This window comes from Narcine bancroftii, chromosome 8, assembly GCF_036971445.1.
Source record: "Narcine bancroftii isolate sNarBan1 chromosome 8, sNarBan1.hap1, whole genome shotgun sequence".
Classification (NCBI taxonomy): domain Eukaryota; kingdom Metazoa; phylum Chordata; class Chondrichthyes; order Torpediniformes; family Narcinidae; genus Narcine; species Narcine bancroftii.
The window spans coordinates 46,795,998-46,819,026 of NC_091476.1; the positions used below are offsets into that span (position 1 = coordinate 46,795,998).

At 40.6% G+C, this 23,029-nt stretch overlaps 1 protein-coding gene across 11 annotated transcripts in view; it reads right to left on the bottom strand.

Moving 5' to 3' along the window:
• The window catches only part of LOC138740653 (bromodomain and WD repeat-containing protein 3-like), a 120,722-nt gene that overhangs the window by 12,766 nt on the left and 84,927 nt on the right, over window positions 1-23,029 (bottom strand). For 6 of the 11 annotated variants that reach the window (XM_069893613.1, XM_069893612.1, XM_069893611.1 and 3 more), the window contains 9 exons: window positions 17,709-17,864; window positions 17,445-17,565; window positions 15,782-15,907; window positions 15,594-15,672; window positions 10,509-10,556; window positions 9,307-9,456; window positions 8,415-8,567; window positions 7,508-7,848; window positions 2,463-2,551 (listed from right to left, as the gene is read on the bottom strand). In XM_069893613.1, the coding sequence (XP_069749714.1) occupies window positions 2,463-2,551; window positions 7,508-7,848; window positions 8,415-8,567; window positions 9,307-9,456; window positions 10,509-10,556; window positions 15,594-15,672; window positions 15,782-15,907; window positions 17,445-17,565; window positions 17,709-17,864 (1,263 nt within the window). Of the gene's footprint in view, window positions 1-2,462; window positions 2,552-7,507; window positions 7,849-8,414; window positions 8,568-9,306; window positions 9,457-10,494; window positions 10,557-15,593; window positions 15,699-15,781; window positions 15,908-17,444; window positions 17,566-17,708; window positions 17,865-23,029 lie in introns of those variants that run through there. The other 5 variants (XR_011343096.1, XR_011343095.1, XM_069893609.1 and 2 more) reach the window with 4 other exon arrangements.

Here is a 23,029-nt window from a genome sequence, read left to right on the forward strand (position 1 = left end):
TTCTGCTGCTACGGCCCGCTCTTCCATCTTGTCCATTTTCTTTCCCATTTCTGTTAAGGTCATATCTATTTTATTCATTTTCTCTTCTGTGTTGTTTATTCTTTTTCTTAAATCATTAAATTCCTGTGTTTGCCATTCTTTAAATGACTCCATGTATCCTTTAATAAGAGAAAGTACAACCTTTATCTTGCCTTTCTCTTCTTCTTCTATTTCACTGTACTCTTCCTCTTCCTCTTCTTCTTCCTCTGGGTTGGCCATCTGTTGTTTCTTTGTTGCCCTTTTCTTCTCTTCTTTCTTGTTTCCATTGTCTTCTGTGTTCTCTTCTTGCTGCAGGTGTTCTGCAGCTGTCGTTGCCGGCTGTGGAGATCGACTCCCCAGCTGGTCCCCCCTCCCGTCGGTGTGTTTTTTTTCATGCGCATCGCGCATGCGCGACTCCTCGCGCATGCGTGGTTGCGCAGTTTTACTCGGCTCAGCGAGCCATTTTTGTAGTCCATTATCTACCGACCTGAGGGAGCGGGTTTCTCTCTCCACCGCGGGCCTCTTCGAACAGGTAAGGCCTTCACCTTCTTCCTCCGTTGTCTTCTCTTCCTCTCTTCTTACCGTTGCTTTCGATTTTTCTTTTTTTGTCACCATCTTCTTTCCACCTTTATACTCACTTTTCTTTAACTTTTATTTCTGTGCCTTTGTGTTTTCCTTTGTTTTTCCCGACTTTTCTGTAGAGGGCTGGAGTTCACTGTCCGGCCACTACTCCATCACGTGACTCCTCCCGAGCCTCCATGTTGATGCAATCACACAGAAGGCTCTCCACCAGCTATACATTGTGAGGTGTCTGAGGAGATTTGGCATGTCAACGAAGACTCTTGTAAACTTCTACAGGTGTACCATGGAGAGCAGTTGGTTGGTTGCATCACTGCCTGGTATGGAGGGGCTAACTCTCAGGACAAGAATAAACTCTTGAGGGCCGTTAACGGTCTGCGACATCACAGGCACCAGACTTCACTCCTTTGAGGACATCGACATGAGGTGAGGTCTTAAAAAAGCAGCCTCTATCCTCAAAGACCACCACCACCCAGGCCATGCCCTCTTCACTCTGCTACTATTGGGAAAAAAAGTACAGGAGCCTAAAGACAAGCACTCCCTGGAATAAGGACAGCTTCTTCCCCACTACCATTATATTCCTGAATAATCAAGGAACTAAATGCACTGCTTTTCTTTTTGTCCTCTATTATTGTTATTTTTTTTATAGTAACATCGTAAGGTGGTATTAATATGTATGTTTGCCCTGTGACGCTGCCACAAAACACAGAATTTCATGACAATAAATCCTGATTCCGGAAATTTTTTTTTAATATACAAAGAGTTGTGGGTACCTGGAATGTCTTGCCAGGGCGGCATTTAAAGGACTCTTAGATAGGTACATGGATGAAAGAAAAATAGAGTGTTATGAGGTAGGAAGAGTTTAGTACCTTTTTTTAAACAAGTAGGAATATACAGTCAACACAACATTGAGGGCCAAAGGGCCTGTGCTGCAATGTTCTATGTTAACAGCAATTGGGGAGTTGTTCAGTTCTGAGCACCAAACTATGTAAAGGATAGCTGAGAGGCTTTTGTAAACAGACAGAGTTCAGGGTCAATGTGACCCTGACAGAATGAAGGATAACGCTAGCAGAAATAAGGAAATCTGGCTGACAAAGGATAGAGGATTGGCTAACAAAGGAGGTTTAAGCGATACCCCGATGTACGTATGGAAACCAGACGGGCGTAAATGGGACATGAGGCAAATAAGACAAAGGAGAATCCTAAAAGTTTTTATCTATTGAGAACAAAAGGTTGACTTGGGACAGAGTAGGTTCTTAAGGATCAATGTGGTAATCAGTGTATGGTGTCACAGGGAATAGTTAAGTGTTACATAAATATTTTTGTTCACCATTTACCATGGAGGACTTGGAAGCTATTTAGAAAACAGAACAATTATGTTCTGAAACATACAGCTGTTTTTTTCCTCCCACCATCCGCAGTTTCGCTTTTCGTGGTTTCAGTTACCCACAGTCAACCGTGGTGCGAAACTGACCTGATTGCCCCACTCTCTCCCCACAGTGATCCCACTGCCCCACAGTGATCCCACTGCCCCACAGTGATCCCACTGCCCCACAGTGATCCCACTGCCCCACAGTGATCCCACTGGAACACTGGAAGGGTGACTAACATTGTGCTTTTATTTAAGAAGGGTTGCAAGGACAAGCCAAGGAACCATAGACAGGTGAGCCAAACATTGATAATGGGCAAGTTACTGAAGTAGATTCTGAAAGACAGGATTTATTTTCATTTGGAAAGGCAAAAATTGAATTAAAAACAAATGTGCAATTTTTTTAAAAATGTAAAAAAAATCACAATCTTTTGTTTATTAAATTTAATAATCCTTTGACTAACAATCTATGAATTGGCACAAGTTCTACTCTCACCTGGAGAGGATCTTGATTCTGTTCTTACAAAACAGGATGGTGAAGATGTTAAGACCATTTTAGGAGTGCTTGGTGGTTTTTGTTCTAGGCTAAAAGACAGAAAACAAAATTTTATATTAAAAGCAAATAGTAATTCCAGCAAAAATAAAAGCTTCTACAATTTTTTTTCTCTCGTTAAGTTATTTGGTGCAACAATAAAGTTTGAAAAATATATTATGCTTTCACGGAGAATAAAACTCGTACAATTATCATACCTGAATTTCTCTTCACTTAGCTGATAATATAACTTAACTATAAGAGTATTTTAGACTTGCGCCCACACCTCCTCCCTCACCATGGTCCAGGGCCCCAGACAGGCTTCCATGTTAAGCAACTCTTCACCTGTACATCCAGAGGACTTATTTACTGCATTCAGTGCACTTTTTGTGGCATTCTCTACATTGAAGAGACTGGTCACAGACTGGAAGATCGCTTCACTCAGCACCTCTTCTATGTTCGCAACCACAGCGATCTCCCAGTGGTCAACCATTTCAATTCCGGGTCAGACTCCCATGCTCACGCCTGTCCATGGCCTTGTATACTGTCCCACCCCGACCACCCGCAGATTGGAGGATCAACACCTTATTTTCCATCTGGGCATACTCCAGCCAGAAAGCATGAACATTGACCTCACTGCTTTCCATTAAACCTCCTTGCCTTTTCTTCCCCATCCCACATTTCCTGCCTTTCCAGTTCTTTCACCTGCACAACCCTGCCTTTCCACCCCCTTCCCTCTCAGTGATGCTGTCCCCTCCCTTCTCCATCTATCTTGCCCTGCCCTGCTACCCCCATCCCCCTCCCACTTTTTTTATTCTGACACTCACTGACATTTTCTCATACTTTGAGGAAGGACTCAAGCCTGCTGAGTTTCTCCAGTATTGTGTGTTTTTACATTATCTATACTTTTCAGTTTCACACATATACCACACCTAAAACTTGAGCGTACATACATTCTAAAACAACGATAAACCATACGAAGGTTTCATCCAAAGAATTCAAATTTTACTCAGATTTCAATCACAATCTTGGAAATATTGGCATTCAAGGAATTTGATTTTTCACTATACTGTACAATTCAGTCCTCCAACTTCATACCCATTTGAATTTTATTAAAATAAAATCTAAATGATTATATTTCCAATAAATTACCTGCAGTTTAAACATGCAGAATTACATCACAGAAGTAGCCTTTCCAATAGTGTCTAATTCCACTAAATTAAGATAGGAACCATGCAAACAATACTCATATATTCCATTTCCATTATGTTTTTGGTTCTGAAGTCAAATTATTTTTCTGCAATGAGCATTTATATCCAAAGGATGTTCCCCCTATAAACACTCTGAACATTAGCACTTCAAAGCTGACAGATCCACATCAAAGTTAACCACATAAGCTGAGAAGCATAGCATCCAAACTATTTTAACAGAAGTACTTTGGGCCCAGGGGAACTGGCACTGCAAAAGTCTAAGAAACATTCATTGCGAAGGAGGAGGAACATGTATATCAGAATTAGTGGGGAAATTATTTTCTTCAGTGCTTCCACCAAACACCTTGTGTTATATTCAGTCCTGCCCCATTGAATTCATTTCCGCTCAATGAATTCTATTTTCTTCAAGAAGCAAAAGCTCTCTTTACAACCCTATCTACCTGTGACACCACTTTCAGGGAATTATGTATCTGTGTTCCCAAGTCCATCTGTTCTACCGCACTCCTCAGTGCCCTACCATTTACCATGCACCTCCTTTTTGGGTTTGACCTTCCAAAATGCAACACCTCACATTTGTCTGCACTAAATTCCATCTGCCGTTTTCAGCACATTTTTACAGTTTGCCCAGATCGCTCTGCAAGCGTTAAAAACCTTCTTTGCTGTCCACACCTCCAATTTTAGTGTCATCTGCAAACTTGTCGATCCAATTTACCACATTATCATCCAGATCATTGATATAGATGACATACAACAATGGTCCCTGCCCCGATCCCTGAGGCACCACTAGTAACAGGCCTCCAGCCTGAGAAGCAATCATCCACCACCATTCTCTAGCTTCTCCTGTTTAGCCATTGTCGAATCCAGTTTACTACTTAACATGACACTGAGCCTCTGAACCCTCCTGACTAACCTCCCATGTGGGACCTTGTCAAAGATCTAAAGCCTATGCAGACAACTTCCACAGCCTTTCCTTCATCAACTTTCCTGGTAACCTCCTTGAAAAACTCAGATTTCAAATTTATTGTCAGAGTGCATACACAACATCACATCCAAGCCTGAGATTCTTTTGCCTGCGTGCCAGGAAGAATTACCACTTATTGGTACATGTAAACAAATGAATAAATGTATACAACTTACTGCAATACAGAGAGGAGAAAAACAAACAAACAATAACGTGTAGAGTCCTTAAATGAGTCCCTGACTGAGTTTGTTGCTGAGGATGGTGGAGGGGCAGCAGCTGTTTCTGAACCTGGTGGTGTAAGACTTGTGGCATCTATATCTCTTTCCTGATAATAGCATTGAGAACAGAACATGTCCTGGTGGCACGGTTCCTTGATGATTGCTGCTGCTTTCTGACAGCAACATTCCACCTAGATGTTCATGATGATGGGAAGGGGTTTGCCTGTGATGTTCTGGGCTGTGTCCATTATGTTTTGCAGGGCTTTACGCTCGGGATATTGGTGTCCCCATACCAGACCATGATGCAGCCGGTCAGCACACTTTCCACCACACATCTGTAGAAATTTGCCAGAGTTTCCGGTGTCATACCAAACATCCGCAAACTCCTGAGGAAGTAGAGGTGCTGACGCTGATGGGTTAAACATGACTTAACATGAACAAAGTCATATTGACTATCTCTAATCATTCCTTGGCTATCCAAATACTTGTGTATCCGATCACTTAAACATCTTCCAATAATTTACCTACTACTGACATCAGTCATCCTCACCGGTCTATAATTTCCATAGTTACTTTTGGATCCTTATTTAAACAATGGAATAATGTGAGCTACCCTCCATCCTCTGGCACACATGTGGAGAAAGACATTTAAAATATTTCTGCCATAGCCCCTGCAATTTCTACATTAGCCTCCCTCAAGGTTTGAGGGAATATCTTGTCAGGCCCTTGTTTTCCTTACTTGCCTCAACTCCGTGCCAGTTTCCTAAGTGAATACTGATGCAAAAAATTCCATTTAAGATCTCCCCCATCTCTTCTGGCTCCATACATAGCAGACCACTGTGATCTTTGAGGGGACCAATTTTGTCCATTACTATCCTTTTGCTCTTAATATACCTGAAGAGACCCTGAGGATCTTCCTTCATATTATCTGCCATATAAACCGCATGTCTCCTTTCTGGAGGTTTTTTTAAAAAAATACTCCTCAAGTACCTCGTTTGCTCCTATACTGCCAATACACCTCTCTCTTCCTCTGAACCAGATCCCCAATATCCCTTTAAATCCAAAGTTCCCTTTTCCTTTAATTCTGACAGGAACATAAAAGCTCTGTACTCTAAACATTTCACCTTTGAAGGGCTTCCATTTACCTTGCACAAACTTTCCTGAAAATAACATCCCAATCCACGCATTCTAGATCCTTTGTCATTTTCTCAAAATTAGCCTTTCTCAAATTTAGAATCTCAACCCGAGGCCCAGATCTACCCCTCTCCATAATTAATGAAACTAATGGCATTATGATCACTGGACCCAAAATGTTCCTTTATATATACTTCGGTTACCTGTCGTGTCTTGTTCCCTAATAGGAGATCCAATATCTCCTTCTCTTTAGTTGGTATGTCTATATATTGATTTAGAAAATTTTCCTGAACACATTTGACAAATTCCAAACCATCCTGCCCTTTTACAGTATGGGTGTCCCAGGCAATATGTGGAAAGTTAAAATCTTATACTATCACAACCTTATGTTTCCTGCATCTGTCTGCTATCTCGCTACAGGTTTGCTCCTCCAATTCTCATTGACTATTGGGTGGTCGATAATACAACTCCATGATTGAGGTCATACCTTTCCTGTTCCTTTGCTCCACCCATATAGCCTCAGTAGATGGTCTGCCCTGCATGAGTACAACTGTGATATTTTTCCTGAAGAGCAATGCCACTTCTCCCTCTTTCATCCCTCCATTCTATTGCATTTGAAGCAATGGAAGCCTGGAACATTGAGCTGCCAGACCTGTTTCACTGCAACCAAGTTTCACTCATGGCCATAATGACATAATTCCATGTGCCAATCCATGCTCTAAGCGTGTCTACTATAATACTCCTTGCACAACATACCACATGTTGACTTCTGATGTTACATGTAATATTCACATCATCTTTTCCATCCTCTACTCTTCTATCTACTCCACAAATCTAGTTTAAACCTCCAGAGCTGCACGAGCAAACCTTCCTGCAAGGATATTAATTCCCCTACAGTTCAGATGCAAACTGTTCCAGTGGAACAGCTCTCACCTTCCCAGGATCTTTACTAACGTTGGGATGATCCAGAAACCTGAAGCCCTCCCACCAGCATCATATCTGTAGCCACGGATTAAGCTGCATTATCCTCTTATTTCTAATCCCACTGGCAAGTTGCATGGGTAGCAATCCTGAGATCACAACTCTGGAGGTCCAATTCTTCAGTCTAGCACCTAATTTCCTGAACTCTCCTTTCAGGACTTCCTCACCCTTCCTACTCAGTTAATTTGAGCACGTCATCTAGCTGCTCACCCTCCATCCTGAGAATGCCACGAACTCCACACGAGATACCTTGGACCCGGTCTCCATGGAGAAACCATATCATCCAGGATTCTCGATCCCTTCCACAGAACCTCTTATTTGTCCCCCTAACTATGGAATCCCCTATCACTACAGCTCACCTCTTTTCCCTTCCCTTCATGTGTAACTTTACTGTATTTGTTATACTAATTACACATGTATTTTGACATTTGTTCAGCAGTATAGATAAACATCACATTGAGTTTTTCCATCAAAAACTCAAGATAAATGTTTTCATTGTTTCACCTGGATGCATGGCTGCTGGACCGAGAACTGCTCTTGCTCCGGGATCGAGAACTACTCCGGGACTGAGAACTGCTTCTGCTGCTGGACTGGGAAGTGGACTTGCTGCTGGATCGGGAAGTGGACTTGCTGCTGGATCGGGAAGTGGACTTGCTGCTGGATCGGGAAGTGGACTTGCTGCTGGATCGGGAAGTGGACTTGCTGCTACTGCTTTTGAATCGTTTTCTGTACTTCTGTCTTGGTTTGTTCTTCTTTTGGCACTTCAAGGCGAGTTTGTAGTCAGAGATGATTTTTTTAATCTGAGTTTCAAATAAGGCAGATAACCTGAGTGTCATGCTGTATATCTGCAACCACAACAATTATAAAGTAAGAATTTGTACTTTATAATTCATCCACATCAAAGTTAAAAATCCTACAGCTCTGAGCCTGGCAACATTTATGTTAGATGTGATTTCTTCCATTATTTTCAAACATTGAGACTAGTATCATCTTTTCCTCTGTAACTGTAACTGCTGCATGGGTCAAGTCCGTGGAAGAGTAAGGTATTAATGACCATGAAGTAAGGTCTTCTATTTTTTTTGTTTAAAAAAAAAGGATGAAAATCATTTGATATTCAAATCCAGTGAATGCCCACCCTCGATTAATTATATGTGGATATCAGAAAGAAGCTTGCTGAGCAGTAGTGTGTTAAATACAATACATTATATGAGCACATGATCACATTATCTCATTATAATATATGAAGCATTGTTCAATATGTATTTAAAAAAAATCAACTTGTTCCCACCAGAAAAGTATGACCGTGAAAATTGCGCATTGATGTTTTTTTAAAAAATATAATTGATTTTCCAATGAGCATTTTAACAGTAAGCATCTTGCAAACCTTAACAATCCAATATATTCTTTTTACCCTTGATTTCTTGTTTGGTGTGTACGCTTTGGCATTGCTAAAAATTAGTCGGACATCCTTGCAAAACTCCAGAGGAGTTTCATAATTGCCTTCTTCAAGGGTTTCTTTAACTGTGTTGAAGTCCATTGGAGTGTCTATGATATCTCTGTAGTCCTACAAAGGTAGTCGAAAGGTAAGCATATTTAGAAGCGTAAGCATATATGGCAATAAAAATATACTCCAATGACTAATTACTGAACTTGTAGAGCTCCATTGTTTATTCACTCATGAATAATTGGATTTCATGAACCCACTTACTTAATTTTATTCTTATAAATTAACTCCAATATGTATATTTGCACTATGACTTTAGCATTCCTGCAAGACATTCCTGCTGCAGAAATAGCACAAATACAATTGGAATCTGGAGTCAAACTCTCACCAAAGATTAAGTGAAGCTGCATAGCTTACTTTGTAAGTCAGTTGGGGTCATAATTCTCAATTTGGCAAATGCAATGTAAATATGAAATTACAAGTACTTCACATTAACGGCAATATATGTAAATGTACCATTCAAAAAAACTGGTGCAACATCAGCGATCGTGAATGTGTTTTGCTTAGTCTGTACTAATTCATTTGAACTATGCTATTGTATTGAAATCAGTTATCTGGCCAAATTATTTCACATTTCTTTAATTAGGATTTTGTCAATTAAATGATTTTTAAAATTGAATTTAACAGTAAAATTTTAAAACATATTAATAAGTTCTTATGCGCCACAAGTTGCAAGTTAAAAAATGTGTTGCTTTGCATAGGAAAGGATATTTACTGCATGACTAAATGATTATCTCCAAAAGCTTAAGAAAAGCAACGTTGAAATTTTAAACATTTAGATAGAAAGTTTATCACATACAGGATAAGCGAAGAGGTCTACTGGCTGCCTAAACGGCTCAGAATCTTCACAATGAAACACAAGATTCAGAAACTCTCGGCACTGCTCCTTCCAAGCATTCATGTCAACGTTTAATGCTGATTTTCTATTCAACTGTCTTGGGAGCCGACGCTGTTAAAAAGATGCATTCAAATGAAGACAATTAACTTTGAGTAGCGCAATATTGGCATTTAATTATGTTCAAACAGGAATTAAGGTATTGTTTGAACACGAATCACCTTCAGAACAGTGATAGTGTGGAAAATTAGCTTGTGGTCACTATGAATTAAAACCATTGAACACCAAAGCATTGAAACAGTCCCTTCAGCCAATCTAGTCCATGACAAACTATTTTTCTGCCCAGTCCCATTGTGCTGCACCCAGACCATAACCTTCCATACTCATCCCATTCATGTACCTCTCCACATTTTGAAATGTTAAATTCAAACCTGCATCCACCTCTTCTATAGGAGCTCATTCCACACTCACCACTCTCTGAGTGAAGACATTCCCCCAATGTTTCCCTTTCATTCTTAACCCATGTCTTCCAGTTCTTGTCCCACCCAACCTCAGAAGAAAAAGCCTGCTTGCATTTACTCTACCTGTACCCCTCACAATTTTGTATCCCTCTGTCAAAAATAATTTGATGCTTTAAGGAATAAAGTCCTAACCTCTTCACTCTTTCCTTTTCATTCCGCTTTTCAAGTGCCAGCAACATCCTTTTCCACTACACCCCCAAATAATACATGAAGAAGAGATTTTGAAAGAATTCAGAGAAAATCACAAATCATCAGAAAATGTGTGGAGAACAGAATTAAATAGAATTGCTTATTGTCACATGTACAGATATGTACTGTGCCACATACACAGCTCAAAGTCACCATGCTATAGCCTTCTTGAGCAGAGAGAAATAAAACAGCATGATCAGCACATAATTTGCAAGTTTAAGAAAGTTTTCAGGGAAACTGAGCAAGTGTGTTAGGCTTCTTCATCAATTCAAGAATAATGCCACAATATGATACAACTCTCAACAACTCCGTCCTTCCTTCAGGAAATAATGATCAAGTTTACTCCAGAATTTTAGGGAAAAAATATGCAAGAAAAAAAAAAGAAAGAAAATAAAGGAAAGTCACCCAATAAATTACAAAGTATTTTTTTAATATAACTCACTTTTGTGTACTTACTATGGTGTCTGAGGAGGTACCTGGAGCATCAGAATCCAAATCCGAAGCCTAATTTTATTTAAAAATAAATCATTGATCTAAGTAAGACTCAGATAATATTTGAATATTATGAAGATTAGTTTATTTATCACTAAAATGTAAAGTGCAAAATAGCGACAAACTCAATTATTAAATATTTGCAAATTACAGGACTGCGAATCTAGTCAGACATTGGCAAGAAATGAACAAAAATTGACATAAAACTTCTCTTACTCAACTTGCTCACAGTAGCAACAGTGCCACATATCTTGTCAGTCAATTCTAAATTCTCTGAATCACAAAGCAATTTCAACTTCTATTTTGTGAAGACTTCTGCTTATTTATGTAGATCAATGGAGTATGGAATAGCAACGACAGATAGAGTTGGTGGGCAGCTGAAATAAATTCCCATTGACTCAAGTACAATTCATAGTAATTAGTTTTAAATTCAGAAAGATACAAGAACTTTAGTTAACCCCTAGGTTTTCTCCATGTTATAATAGTACATGAATGGAAAGAATTTTGCCTATCTCACCTTCAAATCTTTTTCCAGACTTAAAAATTGATGTTGCCCTGGTCATTGATCACTCAACAAATGGAATAGGAAGACATTGGTGCAAATGGGGAAATAATAGAGGCAAGAAGAGAATGACAATCATCATGGGTGTTTTCACTGAGTCAGTGTTGTACAGTATGCAAACAGACCCATCAGCATCTATGCTGATCATACCCATCTATATTAACCCAATGCATTAATTCTTCATCCCCCTATGCCCTGATCATTAAAATACATGTTCAGATGCCTCTTACATGTCGATAATGTTCCTTCCTCCACCACTTTCTCTGGCAGCTCATTCTAGATATCAACAACCAAATCAGATGAATGGACCAATCAAACTAGCAAAAAGAGTCTATGGAGTGTGCCAAAGATTGTTCCCTCCAGGCGATGTTACAGAATTTAACAACGAATAGATAACTAGTTTTGGTCATGTGTAATAAGGCAGGATTAAAAGGAAGAGATGAATGGCCTCATCTCCAGGGGCCAAAATAATGAGAGACAGAAATAAAATACAGAAGTCTGCAGTCACCGTGACTGCAATAAAAATGCAAAGCTGGGGAAACTAAGGAGGTCAAGGCTTAAGCTCAAAAACAGTAGTCATGCATCTTTATCTTTGCTATTTAAAGTACATTGTTTGACAATCAGAATTGTACAACATGGAAACAGGCCTGTAGACCCAACTTGTCCATGCCGACCAAATTTCCTCCCTACATTAGACCCACCTGCCTGTATTTGGCCCATTTCCCTCTAAACCAATCTGTTCAAAATTTTTGTAAATGTTGCAATGGTACCTGCCTCAATCCCTCCTCCGCAATCCATGACATGCATACACCACCTTCTGTCCAGATACAGCAGGAACTCACATCCATTTATTTCAAACTAATCCATTGCATTTCATCTTCACAATGGAGAAACCTAAAAGACTGGGTGATCACTTTGCAGAACACGTGTTCAGTCTGTAGGAGTCATCCCAATCTTCCCATTGTATGCTATTTTAACTCTCAATCCCACTCTTTACTTGCCAATCTTCAGACTCTTCCACTGTCATCCCAGTGTAAACTATTAGAAAGTCTAATCCTCTGTCCACACACTTTCAGCCTTCTGGACAAATCAAGCTTATTGTCAACCGACTGTACAATTACAACCAAAGGGAACAGTGTTCTCCGATCCTCAGTGTAAAACATGCAGACACAGGACAATTTAAAAAAAAGCAGTATCAATAAATAGATAAATAAATAGTTTTTTTTACAAATAAGAGTCTTGAATGGTTAGTGTGAGCATCTCCTTTGGTCGTTCAGCGTTCTCACTCTCTCTGGGAAGAAGCTGATCCTCAGCCTGGTGGTGCTGGTTCTGATCCTCCGTGTATACCTCTTTCCTGACAGGAGCAGCTGAACAATGCTGTGTGCAGGGATGGATGGGTCTTCATTGATTTTGCAAGATCTCTTCAGACAATGATCTCGGTAGATCACATCGATGAGGGGAGGGAGATCCAGTGATCCACTCTTCTACTCTTTTGCACCTCTGGATTGACCTCTGATCTATTTCTTACTGAGAAGACTGAAGCTGGCAAGGCTACCAGCCAGTCAAGATGCTCTTGATAGAGCTCCTATTGAAGTTTGACATAATGCTGGCTGGTAGCCTTACCAGCTTCAGTCTTCTCAGTAAGTGCAATCACTGTTGCACCTTCCTGAAAAGTGAGGAGATGTTAAGTGAACTCTAAGGAATTTAATGCTCTTCACTCTCTCTAGAGTCGTGTAGTGGAGGATGGTTGTTCCTGATCCTCCTGAAATCCACGATCCTCTCCTTCATCCTATCGACATTGAGATTCAGGTTGTTACTTTTTCAGGAGATTTTCCACCTCTTCTCTGTAGTGAGACTCATCATTGTTGCTGATGAAGCCCAACTACTGTTGTGTCATCTCCAAACTTGATGACATTGTTGGGAGCTGGATTTGGCGATGCAGTCATAGGTCGGTATTATGAACAGGAATGGGTGAGCACACAGCCCTGAGGTGCACCAGTGCTCAGCGTGACCTGGACAGACCGTGGTCTTTCTGTTAGAAGTCCACTTCTCCTATAAGCGAATTGAAATGGAACCAGTGTCTCTGAGAGGTGTGTTTTGATGCGTTCCATCACCAGGTGCTCAAGGCATTTCATAATGGTGGAGGGCGGTAGTCATTGAGGAATGAACAGTGAATTCCTAAACTTGAAATTGCTCTCTCCATCTGTCCCAATATCATGCTTATGAACATTTCTCATCCATTTTCTTTAAACATCTTTCTGATGGTCAGTGCTCATGCTTCTTATCATCTCATCTGTCTTAACCTATCCTCATATGGATTTCTAGTCTTGGAACCTCTCTCTTCCCCAGCAATGCTTGAAAACTAAACACTTTGTTACTCAAGTTCACCTTTGTCATTTTAAAATCAAACTGCAAATGCAGAATGCAGTTAAAAATCGAGACAATGTTCCTCCAAAAGCCAAGGTGCTACATTTAAACGATACAAGACAACACAAAAACAGTATTAGACAACACAAGACTACACTATTACTACGCAGGACAAAGCCACAAAGTGAATAAAAACAGTTCAGCAATACAGTAATTAACAAAAAAACTAATTATAGACTGGCTATTTAAAGTCTGATAGCTTGAGTAAAGAAACTGCCACCAGCTCTGGAGAGGCTGCTGCGGGCATCTGCTGCACCGCCATCTTGGACAAGATTTGCAGACTCTAGATATTATAAATCTGATAGCTTAAGAGAAGAAACCACCTCACAGTTTACAATCCATAGGAGCCCGAAAGCCTTGACACCATCTGCCACAGGGCTCCGCAATCCAAATGGCGCAACCATCAGGACCCCCCGAATCAGGCAGATGACACTGCTGCTCCAGACACCATGGCACATCTTCCACAGAACACACCATGACGTCCCCGCCTTGGCCACCGGCAACGAGCGACGTCAAAGACTGGAGGCCTTATCCCCACAGTGACATCGAAGACTGAAGGCCTCGTCCCCACAGCAAAGGCTCAGTCTTCACAGCAGTAAAGGCCGCGCAGCTTCTTCCCGAAGGTTTGTTGTTGCTTGGTAATTTCCACATTGCAGCACTCATCTCACAATGCTCTACCGTCCATCTCTTTACAATTAAAAATTGTGCACAGTGCCTTACTTAAAGAGTTACAGTAGCACCAGGTCTGGAGAGACTGGTGCGGGCTGCTGCTGTGCTGCCATCTTGGACACCAGTTCTGAGAAAGGTTTGCTGACCTCAAGTGTTGATTGGTCTCTCTTCCACAGATGCTGCTGGACTGGCTGAGTTCTTTCCACTTTTCTGTTTTAGCAATTCTAGCATCTGCAGTTTTATTTATTCCCCATTACAATGGGATTGAAGTCCTCTTGTGCGTAAATTGCAAAACATTAGTAGGCTGTTATGGCAAGTGGTTTGAAATCAAATAGCATATTGGCTTTTATCGTAAGAGGGTGGAGTTGACAATCATTATAATTGTACAGGGTGTTGGTGAGGCCACATGTGGTCCCCTTATTTAAGCAAGGTAGCACAATCCAACTAAGTTTCATTTGGCTAACTCCCATGATAAAATGGTTGTTTGTATTGTGCAGGTGAAGTAATTTGATCTCTAGCTTTTGGAGTGTGCCAAAGATTGTACCCTGCAGGCACATGTTACAGAACATACCAATGAATAGACTAGATTTGGTCATGTGTAGCAAAAGAAGATCACACTGATACAGACAAGATTTTAAGATGGCATGAACTAATAGATATTGAGATGGTTCCACTAGTAGGAGAATTTTGAAGTTACAAGATAAGGGAGGAGCTGCTTTAAGCTAATTTATGTTAGGATTTCTCAGCAGTGAATCTTTTGGATTCACTATCCTGGAGTATTGTGGAGTCTCAATGATTGGAGATATTTAATTGGAAGGTATATACAGTTTTCAAAGATTAGGAAAACAGAGTTATGAAGAACTTTAACAGAAAAGGCAAAAAGGCCTGGGGAAGACATTATGATCAAATTGAATGATGGGAGACTTGGAGTCTAGCGATGCACTTCTAATATTGTTTTACATTCATATTAAATAATCATCATCTAAAGGATCTCTTTGAAAAGAATCTGTAAAGTGGGCAGAAATGAGTAGGACGCCTTTGTTCGAACGCCTGCCAACATTCTCTCAATTGTTCGGACGCCTGCTGACATTCTCTCATTTGCTACCCCCCACCCCCAATCTTTTTGTCCTGACGCTTGCCGACATTCTCTTATACCTTGATGAAAGGCTCAAGCCCAAAAGGTCACTTATGTATTTTACCTTTGCTACATTAAGGACACTGTTTGACCAGCTGCACTGTGTTTTTACTATCTGTAAATTGGGAATCAGTTCATATTTTACAATTGCTCTTTCCTAAATTTGGTAATAAAGAACTCCACTACTTAAAAATAAAATTATCCAATTTTTTGATTGATAGTCTGATTAACGATCCCAATCCATGATCATTTTTACCTTGTCATTTTCATCACCACCAAATTCCTCAATCTTAGTTTTTTCATACAGGTCTAAGATATTGGTGCAGCCCTGGTCTCTATAAATAAAAACAGAAAGAAGGTACTAAACCAAAACATATATGAAAGACTCTCAGTAACAGCAACATTTTGTGTATTTTCTTAAGCATAAAGAAGCCACCAACTTACCCAATGAATTGTAGTAACAGATCAGTAATCAACTTTGCAGATTTGACAATCGGACTGCCAAGCTCATTGAAAGTCACAGCATTATGTTCAATGTACCTTACTTCCCACAGGAGGCCAGAAATTGTCCTAGAATTCAAATTCATTAATAGCATATCCACAATAATTCAAGCACTTACTACTTCAATGTCTAATAAACAATTGTTTGCCACAATAATGTTATAGTTTGTCATATATTCACAGGAAATAAATCAAAGGTAAAGACATTTCTTCTAGATTTCCTGTTGGGACTCTCCCTCAAATGTCTTCACTCTCCCTCTGTCTTCACTCCTTATGAACAACCTTTCATTAGATCACCCCTCGGCCTAGCCATTAGTACAAAAGAGCCACTAGTCTAATCACATGCATAATAGAGCGGGATCACCACTGGTATTATACTCGCACTCAATACTCAATGAAAAGATTTGGCAACCATTTGCCTAAATTCCAGCATAGCATCAATCCAGTTGGGCGTCCACTGCACATCAAGCTCTCTACCAAGCTAAATTTCCCCGTGGAATTTTCCAGTCTTCCCCCGAATAGCATCAATGTGTCAGTAATATGGCATGAAATTTTTGTGCTGAGGTTTTGGAACAAAGTTGTACTTCTAAAGCTATATTTCCTTACATCTCACTCAGTTGAGGTGCAATTATTAATCAATCAAGCACATTTCTGGCTAAAATGATGAAGAGGGTGATTGTGCAGGGTCCCTGTACACACCCTCTCAATGGCAAGGTTGTATGGCAAAGAGCCCACAGAAGCCTTGCCCAGGTAGGAAGAAGGAGAGTGTCTGTGGATGACAGGATCCTGTCCTCATTCAGTCAGAGGCACAAAATGAAGACCAGTCTGAGCCTCAACGGCTGCCGACTGTGAGGACCAAACTCAGGCAGCAACAAGGAGGGGAGCTTATATGCAGCTCCAGGTTCTCCAAGCTGCTGGGCAAGGAGCAGCTACCATTCAGCAAAGAGACAACAGCACTAAGAAGAGAGCAGAAGCTGAGCTCAAACAATATTGCAGGCTCAATGGAGGAACAGAATTATTTGTACCAATGAGCAAGAGTTTCAGACATAGTTAAGACAGACATTCCAGTCTGTTAAAGAGACTGGGGGCTGAATTAACCGGCTACACAAGTCGATTCCCATTGGCAAACATAACAAGGCTATTTAAGAGATTTGGGAACAATTCAGTGACTTTCTGTTGAAGCTCAGAAGAATGGGGTGTAAATTAATGACAGCTCACAAGATACGGGCAAAGGATGATGAAGCAAGGATTAATATACTTTTGACAGCAGTGAACAGCAAAATCGTGATAAAGATTTAAATGAACGTTATCCAACTTTCATTTACATTTCTTTGCTCATGAAGGAGAAAAGCAATAAGGAAATTAAAAAGGCCGTTGACAAATCTGAAAAATGCCTGAAACCTAGCCGAGACCTCCGCAATTTTAACAGTAATCAGTGTAGTTACAAGCATTGGTCACCCTCCCTTTAAAGGTCACAAATTAAACTACCCCAAGTGACGGCCACCTAATCAAATACTGTTGAGGGGGTTTATTACAACATTAATAGTCCTGTAAATTTAGTCAGGAAACAAATCAAAGTTCTTCATAAATAGAAAAGTACACCTACCTATAAAACCTATTTTCTAATTTCTTCTTAATGGTGCTCAGGTCTGATGGATACGCAACCACTGTGCAATACAATGGGTAGGCATGAAGATCCACTGGAGCACAAAATGGGGCAGCTATTTCTGTCAAAGCAATTACAATTAGGTCAATTCCTCAGGAAAAAAAAATCTTCTAAACACCTGAAGTAAATTACAACAGAATCATACACAATTTTAAACATTCCTGCATACCAGTGGAGCTAGTGATTGGAAACTAAAGTTATTACCAAGTGTAAGCAGTTGATCAATTCCCTGAATGATGCGTTCGCATTCTTCATCTGCAGAACAGGATCCCCAGTCGCCTTCTTGGGGTTTATATAACAAGTCTTTCAGCTCTTCTGGAGTGACAGGAACACTAGCACCAATTTCTTCAGGGTAGGTAGCTGCAAAGTTGATAAAAAATTGCAGCTTTGCAGATTAAAATATTAAAAATTCTATTAATTTAGATTCCATTATAATTATTTTATATTTGTATTACACAAACAGCGAGTTGTCTGCTGGAAGAACAAACTAAGCTGCAAATCTGAAACAATGGTGCAGGTGCACATTTGTGAGGCGTAAACTTCTGAATGGAACTGCAGCAGTATTATAACTGAAATCATCATTTAGAGTAATATCTTGGAAGAAAATCAAGAATATTAAGGCCCAGTCAGGGCTGGTGCACCATTAGGTCAACAAAACAGCTGCCTAGGACACAGACCTCAGGGGCACTGTCAGGGTGGCCAGATGTCTGGTTTTAGGCAAGACAGTCTGGCTTTTCAGGCACTCTGTCCTCCATCAAACACCCCTCAAGCCGGACGTTAACTTGTCCTGCATTTCGGGGTGTTGGGGCAGAAATTTGTTAAATGCGGTGTCCCGGGGTCTATAGGCCACCTTTCTTCTTGCGTGCATGCACAATGGATTGCAGTACCGGGGCTGGCTGGCGCATGATTGGTGGGTTAGTTACAAAGTCCAATTGGTGCATGGGTGGTGGGCCCACAGACGGGGGAAATGTTTGGCGCAGGCACGTAGTTCTGGCCCTATTGGCAGCACTTCAGTTAGCCCTTTGACATCAAGTGGAGTAGTGTGGCTGGGTTTGAAGGAGGGTGAGTGAATATTCATTTCTTTCAGTTCTTTACTTATGCTGTATAAATGCATGTATTATATGGCCTGCTATCTGTGCCATAGTATTCTATGGTTCTAGGGATGATTAAATAATGATTAACAATGGTTGATTAAAAAAAGACTTTCTGGAGCTCAGTACCGCAAACAAAAAGCAGAAAAAAGCTAAGGAGCAAGCAAAGCAAGAGGGATATTTCCTGAAGCATCTTCGTACACAGGAAGCAAATCAGGAACAAGAGGACTGAACTTTTGTTGAAACTGGGGGGAGCTGAATGTGATGCTCCTACTACAAATGGTATAAACTCTAAGACAGAAGTTTCACAAATTGGAGACATTTCTGGAAAAAAGAGGAAAAAGAGGATATCAAGAAAAGTGAGAGTACTGCAAAGTCTGCAAAAGATGGTATTGTGCCTGATTTGAATTACAATGACCTGCCAACTGCAGTGATAATTTGCAACAGCATATAATACAACATGGACCACAGCAGGTTGTATCACATGATATTCCGAAAGGCTCAAACAACAGAAGATTTGCTAGGAGTCTAGCAAATGGTGAAGAAGTTTGCCATCAATGGTTAATATATTTACCTTCAAAAGATGTGGTGTTTTGTTTTTGCTGCAAGTTGTACAGCAAAAAAAAAAAGCATCATCCCTACAAGAAACACGTTGAAAAGAATGGAAGAACATTGGAGAAATTCAATTCTTTATTCACAGGAGAAGAATACTGACTAGTTGGAAAACGATCAGACCGGGAGTGAACTTGAATTGCACCTATCTAAAGGAAAAACAATTGATGTTGACACTCAACAATGTTGCAACAGAGGCTAGATGGCTTGGCAACTATATTAATTGAACATGCCCAGTCATCATCACTTGATCCAGGGACAACGCAAAGGGGAGGGTTGGGGAGGAGGGGCATTCACAGGCATTGCCCTGCCCCCCCATGAGTTATTGTGACCCCCACATGCTTGCAGCCATCACTGCCCCAAATGAGGTGTTGTAACCCCAGACCACTGTAGGACTAGTTTGCGCCCTGCGTACTGTCAGACTTGCCCCTGCCACTAGTGTGCGTCAAGCATCACTAGCCAACCACGACCCTTGATGCCCACTAGCGACTCAGAATCAGAATTTATTGACACGAACAAGTTATGAAATTTGGTGTTTTGCGGCAGAGTCGTAGTGCAACAATTCATATTATATCCATCTTACGCCATTACTACAAGTAAAAATAATAGTACATAAAAAGTAAGGCAGTGTCTTTGGTTCATTGATTATTCAGGAATCTGATGGTAGCAGGGAAGAAGTTGTCCTTGTGCCACAGAGCGCTCGTCTTTAGGCTCCTGTACTTTTTCCCGCCTTGATGGTAGCAGACTGAAGAAGGTGGGGGTCTTTGAGGATAGAGGCTGATTTTTTAAGACACCACCTCATGCAGATATCCTCAATGGAGTGAAGTCTGGTGCCTGTGATGTCACAGGCTGAGTTCACAACTCTCTGGAGTTCATTCTCATCCTGATAGTTGGCACCTCCATATCAGGCAATGATGCAACCAGACAGAATGCTCTCCATGGTACACCTGTAGAAGTTTATGAGAGACTTCGGTAACATGCTGAATCCTCATACACCTCATTAAGTATAGCTGCTGGCAAGCCTTCTTTGTGATTGTATCAACATGGAGGCTCCAGGACAGATCCTCAGAGATGATGACACCCAGGAATTTGAAGTTCTTGACCCTCTCCACTACTGAGCCATCAGCGAGGACTGGGTCATGTTCCCCTCAAGTCCACAATCATCTCCTTGGTTTTGCTGACATTGAGCATAGGGTTGCTGTCGCTACACCATTCAACTCCAAGCAGCGCGTTCATCTACTACGTCAGATGGATGGAGGATGCTCATGTTCAGCAGGTAGGCACTACCACCAGAACCCCTCCTACCCCAAAGTGAGTGTTCAAGTGTTAGACTGTGCCCCCCACCCACCCAACCCCCAATTAGCCTAATGCCTCCCACTAAGGCTGTTCTGGCACTGACCCTGATTGATCTGGTGACAAAATTTGCAAAAGAAAAGCTAGCAATGTGAGATTTTGATGTGCTTGAAATGGAAAGTTTTATGAGACTTAAATTTTAACAACACAATTCACAAAATTATTACCTCAGACAAGATCACGTTTTTAACCATGTTTGTCTGTTTTTGTTTGTTTCTGTGTCTGACTGTAAGCAGAATATTATCCTTACATAATGGGTTGGTTACCCCAAGTTACCTTTTAAGACTTAAAGTGTGTGAAGGAAAAGGTTTGAATGTTGTTTGCCCTTGACGGAGAGATGCATTCTACAGAGTGCCCATTAGTTCAAAATTATTTGTGTGCCAAAATATTTTCTTTTGTCCTTGAGAATGATAATCAAAGATTGATGTATTATTTATTCTTGCAATTTAAAATAAATTTAGCACTTTCAAGTTTTGTCCTATTCATTTTTTCTACAAAACATCTGTTTTGAAAATCAAAGTTGGCAATTTTTTGTGGGGGGGTGGGGGTGGGGAAAGTTGGCCTTGCCTTGGGACTGGGCCCAGTTATCTGGGAAACAATCCCTGATTACTCTGAGAACCAGTGTTCTTTTTAGTACACCACAGAACATTACAGCACAGGAAACAGGTCCTTCTAGCCTGTGCCAACTATTATTCTGCCTCTCGTAGACCTCATACCCCTCCCATCCATGTACCTGTCTAAATTTTTCTTAAAAGTTAAAATTGAGCCCACATCCACCACTTCAGCTGGCAGCTTGTTCCACACTCCCACTATCTATGTGAAGAAGTTCCCCTTTCACCCTTTACCCATGTCCTCTGGTTTGTATCTCACTTAACCTCAATGGAAAAAGCTTACTTTCATTTACTTTGTCTATACTCGTCATAATTTTGAATACCTCTATCAAATCTCCCCTCATTCTTCTATGCTCCAGGAAATAAAGTCCTAACCGGTTTAATCTTTCCCTGTAACTCAACTCCCAAAGACCCAGCAACATCCTATTAAATCTTCTCTGCATGCTAGCTATCTTATTGATATCTTTCTTGTAGTTGGGTGACCAAAACTGCACACAACACTCCAAATCCGCAGTCGGACCGGGTGGATGGACCCTGTGGAGGAGTGCCAAGATTTGCGTCGGAGCCGGCGGGAAAATGGTGGCAGTGTTGCAACCTTGTCGTCAAGATAACAATTTTAGATCCTTTTGAATAGTACGATCCCTGATTTTAATATGAAATTTATGTTTCAAGGATCATCCTAAACGAAGCCATACACAGTAGATGACAAAAAACAATGGTCCCAGCATTGACCCATCAGACACACCACTATCCACAGGCCTCCAGTCTGAAATGCAATAATTCACTACCACTCTCTGGCTTCTCCCATATAGCCAATGTCAAATCCAGTTTACTACCTCCCCATGAATACCTAGCGAATCAACCTTTCTGACTAATCTTGTGAAAGGCTTACTGAAGTCCATATAGACCACAGCCTTTCCTTCAACAACTTTCCTCGAAAAACTCAGATTTAAGATTTGTTAAACACAACCTACGACACACAAAGCCATGCAGACTATCCATAATCATTCCCTGCCTATCCAAATACTTGAATATCCAATCTGTTAGAACACCTTCCAAAATTTTACCTACTACTGACACTAGACCATAACTTCTTGGGTTATTTTTATAACCTTTTTTAAACAATGAAACAACATGAGCTACCCTCCAATCCTCTGACACCTCAAACAATAAATATTTCTGCCAGGCCCCTGCAATTTCTACACTAGCCTCCCTTAAGGTCCAAGAGAATACCTTGACAGGCCCTGGGGATTTACCCACACTTATTTGACAGCAAGCACCTCCCCCTCCAGTTTCCTGAGTAAATACGGATGCAAAAAAAAAACAACCACATTTAAAATATCCCACATCTTTTCTGGCTCCATACATAGCCGACCACTCTGATCATCACATTAACCAATTTTTTCTCTTACTATCCTTTTGCTCTTAATATACCTGTAGAAACCCTTAGGATTTTCCTTCACATGGTCTGCCAAATTAACTCATGTCTTCTTTTAGGCCTCCTGATTTCCCTCGTTTTTTTTCTTACATTTTTTATTTTCCACAAGTATCTAAATTTGCTCCACGTTACCTATACCTGCTTTCCACCTTCCTAACCAGATCGCCAATATCCCTTGATAACCTAGGTTCCCTATGCCTAACTTTGCATTTAACCCTAAAAGGAACATACAAAGCCTTTGAAGGCCTTCCACTTACTGAAGACATCCATGCCAGAAAACAACATCCCATTCCATGCTTTCTAGATCCTTTATCTTTTCCTCAAAATTGGCAATTTGCCAATTTAGAATCTCAACCTGAGGATCAGACATACTTGTCCATAATCAAGTTGAAACTAATGATCACTGGACCCAAAAATGTT